Below are 8,344 nucleotides of genomic sequence, written 5' to 3' on the forward strand. Positions count from 1 at the left end.
AAAAAAAAAAAAAAAAAAAAAAAAGATGAGCATGTAACTCATAGATCATGAGCTACATGCTGAACTTTTGATCAGTGGTACTAAGAGCTAAATATGATCCCCATAATTTATTTTCAAACATAAATAAAAATGGACATTTAAACAAGTTAGGGATATTATATCAAATTTAAGACTAGTGCTACTATCTTTAATAGTCGATTTAATAACAAATGTATAGCATGCCAGAATAAAAATTATTTTTCTTATTAAGGAAAATTTATCTTAATTTTTTTTTGAGACAAAGTCTCACTCTGTAGCCTAGGCTGGAGTGCAGTGGTATAATTAGGGCTCACTGCAGCCTCGACCTCTCGGGCTCAAGTGATCGATCCTCCCACCTCAGCCTCTCAAGTATTGGAGACCACATGCGCATGCCACCATGCCTGGCTAATTTTTGTGGTTTTTTTGTAGAGATGGGATTTCGCCATGTTGCCCAGGCTGGTCTCGAACTCCTGGGTTCAAGTGATCCTTCTGCTTTGGTCTCCCGAAGTGCAGGGAATGTAGGCATGAGCCACTGCACCTGGCCTAGATTTTTCTTTTGTGCTTTCAGCTATTTCTAACCATGTTTTACCTATGGGCAAATCTCAATTGTAAGAAAAGTCAGCATGTAATTGAAAAATGGCAGATAAATGCCTTATATTTTAAAAGATTATACTCTTTCTATGCATCTTTCCATAGCTATTTCTTACAGGAAAAAAACCAAGAGCATATTCAGGGGACTGGTAAAATAGTCTACAGTCAGAGCACATGGGAATTGAAACACTCCCATGTGTTTCTGTGTCTTACTCTTCTTTGCATGTTTTTCACCAGTAGGATTACTGCAAGGGCGAATATCATTTACTATTTGACAAACAATAAAAATGGAGGCAAAAGAGTATTTGAACAAAAATCTTTGTGACAACTGTGAAGCTTCCTAGAAAATTGGTGGAGGAAGGCAGCTTTATAAAGGGCTTCTCCTAAATGCCTTGGGAAAAAATGACAGCATCACAAAATTAGAGAAAGTACAGTTATGGGGTCTCTCTGGATGTGTAGAAAACAGCCACAAAAATATGTTAATGGCAATAAAAACCCCGCCACAAAAATTTGCATTTAATTGAAAAATCAACCTTATAAAGTATGAAAACCTTTGTTGAATTATAAAATTATTTATATTCCAAGTTTTTTGAAAACTTCTGATGAAACACCTACAGCATTTTGGTGTTGAAGGAATGAATCTAAGTTCTTTGGAATCTTATCTCAAGAAACAAGGGAACTGCGCCAGTGCAACATTTTAACTTTTCAATCTATATTTTTACCTTTTGGGAAACAGAGCAGCAAGAAGTTAAAAAGAGTTGACCCCAAAAATGTACAGGTGGATAAGCCTCCAAGTAGCAGCCAAAGAAATATTCAGCATTTCAAAAGCTTCTTAAATGTACAGTGGTAAGAAAATATTTTTATAGGATCCCCATAATTTATTTTGATGTCCACGAGGCAAAGAATTTGTATTGAAAACTTTACTTTGTTAGGGTAATGTTTTGAGCCTTTAGATAATGCTACTTTAACTGAAATGAAAATCTTTGATGATACAGTTTCTAAAACTGTAATCCTTATTGATTTGTACATCTCTTTTTTGTGTAGGAGACACAGCAGTTAGAGAAGTTTTTGAAGAGACTGGTATAAAATCAGAATTCAGGTCCCTCCTGAGTATTCGGCAACAGCACACAAATCCTGGAGCTTTTGGGAAGTCAGATATGTATATCATCTGCCGCCTAAAGCCATACTCATTCACCATAAATTTTTGCCAGCATGAATGCTTAAGATGTGAGTGGATGGATCTCAATGACCTGGCCAAGACTGAAAATACAACTCCTATCACCAGCAGAGTTGCTAGGCTGCTGCTATATGGGTACAGAGAAGGGTTTGACAAAATTGACCTGACTGTGGAAGAACTTCCAGCAGTTCACACCAGGCTGTTTTATAAACTCTATCACAAGGAACTGCCAGAGAATTATAAAACTATGACAGGAATTGATTAAATTCACATTTGTATGTTTAGAAACATGTAGACTAACAAATGACATAAGAAATAGTGGACGTTTGGGATTAAATATCTGACTGTAATTTTCTAATAGATATGATTTCCATGAAGAAATTTTGTTTCTAAACGTACACATTTTAAAATCCTCTTTTCAAATAAAGCAAATGCATGAAAAAGATCATTGCTCTAGGTAAGCTTCACTGGGTAACAGCAGATGCTATATAAAAGGGGGAAGTCTATACATTTTTAAACAATTTTTGTTAGTTTTCTTCACTGGGACAATGGTTACATATTTTACTACTGGATAAAAAGTTATTTGACCAGTTATCTAAACTGAGCTGTACACATTTATTTTCTTTTTCTCTCATTAACAAATTTCTAAAATATACTTCTTCTTTCATGTGAAATGAGATTAGCTGTGGCCATTAAAATCAGCTCTTAGCAGACATTGGAAGAAAAAGTATAGCTTTCTGCCCAGGTCCTGTTTTGGATCCAAGTTTATACTGCCCAGTTCGTTTCAGTGCCACATACCAACTGGTGTATTTCCTTGATCGGTAAGTATTGTAGTTATTAGATTCCAATCGTTCAAAAAAGAAACACTCGTCCGTAACACATTTCTGAAAAATAAAGGAAGAATTATTATTATTACACTTTTCATCTTAAATATTTATGATAGTACAATGGCCAGTCTGCTCAACCAGCAGCAGTGCTATTACGTTCAGCAGAGCAATCAAACTAACAAGATTCAATGGGCCAAAATATATATGACACAGAGTAGCTCTGAAGAAGGATGCAAACCAGGAATGCAGCATGCCAGCAGGACACCATCAAGTATGTCTCTTCAGTAGGAGTGCAGAGACCATTCTCCAGCTCCAAAACAGGTCAGGTGTTAAACACAAGGAAGGACATACCTAGTAAGAAGCAGCACACTACGGGAAGCCCAAAGCTATAGCTTCCAGCTGTATTTATGATCCACCCACACCCCTCCCAGTTCCAAGGCAGATTACCAGTCAGGGGTCATTTTTACTTTTATCAGCGGTACAGTGAAGCAGTAGTAGAAGGCTAACCCAGTGTAATCTTTCCATACAGAAGAAGGAGGTTTGTTAATACTTGACTCACAAACAGAATTAATCCCCCAATTTTTAACTAAAATTTTTAAGTGGCTAATGTTTTAAGGCATAATAAAGAATAGTTTATTGTACAGAAAATAGCTAGTGGTATAAAATGCCAAAAATAATATTGGAATATTATATTACATATGATTAACAATCTCCAAACACTGTTAGACAATGAGAAATAAGTAATGATCATGCTGATTTCCAGCAGGCTCCTTCTTGAGGGATAGATTTTGCCTTTTAATTTCAATTCAACTATTTATTAGAAAAAAAGAATAGCTGGCTTTCAAACAGACCTGGAAATAATACTCCAAGTAATGGAATCTAATAGCTACCATATTATTTAAGATACGTGTTCAAAAAGCAACTTCACAGGATGGCACTGATGATACCTCTAGGGGGAAAAATCAATTTATTCACTCCAAAATAAAAAAGAGAAAATCATTTTTATAATTATGGTTGTGTATGTGTCTGTATATATATATATATATATAAACAAATTTACATGTGTTTTCTATATAAGTTTATAATTCTGTATATAGAGAGAGAATTATAAACTTATCTAAACACATAAATATAAGATGTATACAGAGGTATATAAATATATGGTTTTATATTAATACCACATTCCGGGCTGGGCACAGTGGCTCACACCTGTAATCCCAGCACTTTGCGTGGCTGAGGCAGGTAGATCACGAGGTCAGACGTTCAAGAACATCCTGGCCAACATAGTGAAACCCTATGACTACTAAAAATACAAAAAATTAGCCAGGTGTGGTGGCGGGTGCCTGTAATCCCTGTCAGGAGGCTGAGGAAGGAGAATTGCTTGAACCTGGGAGGTGGAGGTTGTAGTAAGTCGATCACACCACTGCACTCCAGCCCAGGTGACAGTGCAAGACTTCGTCTAAAAAAAAATACCACTTCCAGTTTATTTCTATATGCTCATATCTAGAAGATTTCAGGTTTGGAAAAACCCACATTAAAAAGACTTGAACCCTGTCCCAGATTCCATGATTCTAAGATAAGGCAAACAATGGCACAAGTTGTGACAAAAACAAACTGACAAAACAAGGAAAAGAGCTGGCATAACAAAAATGAAAAGTAAAGCCTGGGAAAGAACTATAAGTGACAAATTTGTCTCAGCCATTTAAGGAAGGGTGTGATATTAGATCCTGTAATCTTATAAGAATTTTACTGGATATTTACTTGATTTTAATATCTTGATCACTGTTAATTGGATTTTTAAAAACTGAAATACAAACTTAACTAGTCTTCCCATTATGTAATATGTTACTAATAAACTCAATTCTTTATGATGCCAATAAATCACAACCTTACAAAGAAGCACACGTTGACAGGACCCAGCTATATGATACACATGAGTGTCTTGTGCTGTTCATAAAGATTCAAATGTGGTAAGAGCGAAACACCTAAACCTGGAATAATATAGACCAACATATTCCAAATCCAATACCTTTAATCTACCTCTAGTGAAATTTAGTGTCCCTCTCATGTGAACTGAAGTTAACCTGTATTATTTTATTCTGTCATCTTCATTGCCATTGATAAAAGAAAAAAACTTCCCTTTTCCCTATTCCAGGTTTAAGATCAGGAATAGAAGTGGAAGGGAAATAAAGAATGAAAGAAAAATTCATAATAATCATAAAGACACCATGAAAGGTCACCATGGAGCTTCACAGGCCAATTCCTCAGAGGTAAATTTAAACAACAGCATTTGGTCAGTTCATTTGTTGGTGTTCTATCAGCTTCCCGGATGCCCCACCTTGCTAGCTGGCACTCCCTACAATGCTTGGCCTACTGGAATACTAACCATGCCAATAATGTTTGCCTTTTCAACCAGTTCCTAATATTTCAGAGAAAAGAAACAGTACCAGGAACTAAGTGGATATGTGATAGAACCCACAACTTATTTATTTATTACAGAAGTTACTTCTACCTTTGGGGGAAAAAAAAAAAACGGTGAAGGGAAAGAAAACTGACATCTATGCTGAATGTTCAGCAATGTAAATTTAGTAAACAACTGTTTTGCTCTTGAAAACAAACTGCATTTTTTAAAAAATGAGTAGTAGGGCCAAAATTTAGTTCTCAAGAAAAGTAGCAATTTAACAGCGCAGTATAAATACAATTTTCAATTCTCTCCATTCCAACTTTCCAAATCATCTTCACTGACTGTGATCTCAGTGTTCCTACTAAAAACTGGTGCAATATAATTTTATTAATCTTTATAAACATATTTAAAGAACTCTTTTCCTATTCTCCATGTTTGCTCACCATTTCAAACTTCAGATAAAAAGCGGTGTTCAGAGGAATGCCACCACAAAGAAAGTGGCTTCTAAGGGCTTATAACAACTTGTACCTTGTCTCCAAGGCCTTATTTTATATAGGCCTAAGAGCTGAGAAATCCCTTAATGCATGATTATGGACGGCTTTTATGCATATAATTTTCTTTAAAAATCACAACAATATTTTAAGATGAGTATAACATTATGATACTCATTAACAAGTGAGGAATTTAAAACGCAGTGCTTTTGGTAACATTTCAGATTTTGGATACCTTCTGCCCTTGTATCTACTTGATACCTTTATATCAAATTAAGTTTTCCTTTATTTATTGCTTTTTTTAAATTGAAGAATAATTTAGAGGTATAGGCAGCACAAAGTTCAAATAATACATTTATTCATTCATTCTATATATTTTTTTCTTCTAGGCATCTAGGACACATCAATGAATAAAACTGCACAAGATCCCTGCCTTTATGCCACCCAAATTCTAGCTGGGGGAGACACACAATAAGCAATAAGCATAAGTGAATAAATTATATTCTGTGTTAGAATATAAGAAAACTGAGGAAAAAGTAAAGGTGAACAGGTTAAGAGGGACTAGGAGTGGTGGGGGTAAAGGCTGGGTGCAATCATAAATAGCAGGGTCACAGTAGGCTCCATTGAGAAAGTGACATTTGAGCAAATACTTGAAGGAGATGAAGGCAATAACTTATTCATCCAGGTATCATAGAAGAGCATTCCCATCAGAGGAAAAGCCAGTGCAAAAGACCTGCAACAGGATCATACCCAGAGTGTTTGAGGTGTAACAAGTAGGCCAATGTGGGAAGAATAGCAGGAAATGAGATCAGAGAGGTAATGGGATGGGAGAGGGGGCGAGATCTCATAGTTTTGGAGGCTATTGTAAATATTTGGCTCATATTCTAAGAAAATGGAGAGCCACTGCAGGTTTTTAAGCAGAAAAATAACATGATCTGACATCTTTCTCTATAATTATTCTGGCTGCCAACACTACAGAGGGTCAAAAGCAGACTTAGAGAGACCAGTTAAAGGGTTATTCAGTAATACGGGCAGAGAGATTGAAGGTTCAGATCATGGAGGCAGCAGTAGAAATGGTAAGGAGGTGCCTACTTTTGGACATATTTTGAAGGTAGACTTAATAGGGTTTTCTTATGGATTGGTTGCATGGTATGAGAAAAGCAGAGGAGTTAAGAATGGCACTGAAGTTTATGTTCTAGAATGATGAACTTGCCATCAACCGTGGTGGGAAGGATATGAGTAGGAACAGACTTTATAGGAAAAGAGTATTAATTCAGTTTTGTACATGTTGAGTTTGAGAGGAATATCAGACATCCAAATGGAAATAATGAGTATTTATTGAGCACCTACTCTGCAACGGACACATTACTTTTCTTCCTTCTTTTTGCTTATGCTAATAACCACAGAACTAGAAATTGAAAAGTACTAATTTATATGGAATAACAAAGTGTGTAATATACAATAATGCCAATAAACCAGCATTTTCAAGTCTAAAAGGTATGAAATCTAAAAAAGAAAGGTAGATGTATACATATGATAGTGATGGGCAACGCCTCAAGGTTCCCCTGGAGGCTGTCCACATAAACCAGCTTAGTTTAAGATTCTGTAAGAGGGGCCCAATAACCATTTATTGATAATGATGCTAATGATTTTAAAGATAGTGCTAGCAGTTTGACCCCTTGTAGAGTGTATTTGAATAGAGCAGACTCTAATGTAGCATGAAAAAGCATAATCAACACTTTTAAAAGTTTGGTTTTTGTCTGGATAGTTAATTTACTTTGGTATTTCAAAAAGAAAATAAATTTAGGTGAGATATTTCTGCATAAAGAGAAACTAATCCTAGTAGATGGTAGGAGCCATGAGTCTCACTGTTGGGGTGGCAGGTTATGCACAAGCAAGGTGGGGGGACTGCTAAAATATTCATGTGTTGATGGATTAAGGTTGGGGATATCAGTATGAATGAACTCATATTTAGTTTAATATTAATACAGTTGGACAAACATAGAGACACACACACACACACACACACACACACACACACACACACACACACTAGTATGTCAGCTGAGAGGGCTTAGAACAAAGATACCTCAACAGCAACAAGCACACCCAGCATTCCAGTTTGTGGCTTCTAATATCATTCTAGGCTGGAGTCAGGAATATGCAAGATAAGCCTGGAGCATCTTGTAGGCCAAACAGTAATGAAGTACTCAAAATAAATTCATTGATAGGAGTATGTCAAAGAGCAGAGCACAGGAGCCAACTGAAAGAGCTCCCAATGGCCAAAGCTGGAATTATTTGAGCAACAAAATTAATAATGTACTATTGGATTGTAACCCAAACTATAAAATAAATTATCTGTGTATATATATTGATATAAATGATTGAATAAAGGAAAATGAACAAATTTCCCATGCAAAAGAATGACAATTTATGTAGCTACTAGCCCTCAAGCAGGTGGAGCATAACCATCATCTCTATCTCTTAAGCATAGTGACTTACTTCCAAAGAGTAGAGTATGGAAAGGAAGAGAAAGGGTAACTTTAGAGTGGAGACAAATACTTTCTCAGCCAGGCGAGCAAGGTTGATATCATGAATGATCAATCATGAGGATAACATGTACCATTATATGCCATGAAAATGGTACTTTACTTCTATAGTCTTTCTCTAAAACACTCATAACCCTTATCTAACCATGAAAAAAAAACATCAGGCCAGGTGCAGTGTCTCACACTTGTCATCCCAGCACTTTGGAAGGCCAAGACAGGAGGATTCTTGAGCCCAGGAGTTTGAGACCAATTTGGGCAACAGAGCAAGACCTCATCTCTACTAAAAA

General features: G+C 36.1%; 2 protein-coding genes across 5 annotated transcripts in view; one reads left to right on the plus strand and one right to left on the minus strand.

Moving 5' to 3' along the window:
* The window catches only part of NUDT6 (nudix hydrolase 6), a 30,062-nt gene extending 27,831 nt beyond the window's left edge, over positions 1–2,231 (plus strand). For all 4 annotated transcript variants that reach the window (XM_037738366.1, XM_017528221.2, XM_037738365.1 and 1 more), the window contains one exon: positions 1,654–2,231. In XM_037738366.1, the coding sequence (XP_037594294.1) occupies positions 1,654–2,051 (398 nt within the window). In that variant the 3' untranslated portion in view covers positions 2,052–2,231. The remainder of the gene's footprint in view (positions 1–1,653) is intronic.
* Positions 1,649–8,344, minus strand: part of FGF2 (fibroblast growth factor 2) — a 67,463-nt gene continuing 60,767 nt past the window's right edge. Inside the window, exon 3 of the mRNA XM_017528224.2 lies at positions 1,649–2,670. Within this exon, the coding sequence (XP_017383713.2) occupies positions 2,485–2,670 (186 nt within the window). The 3' untranslated portion in view covers positions 1,649–2,484. The remainder of the gene's footprint in view (positions 2,671–8,344) is intronic.

Source organism: Cebus imitator, unplaced genomic scaffold, assembly GCF_001604975.1.
Source record: "Cebus imitator isolate Cc_AM_T3 unplaced genomic scaffold, Cebus_imitator-1.0 Scaffold53, whole genome shotgun sequence".
NCBI classification, from domain to species: Eukaryota; Metazoa; Chordata; class Mammalia; order Primates; family Cebidae; genus Cebus; species Cebus imitator.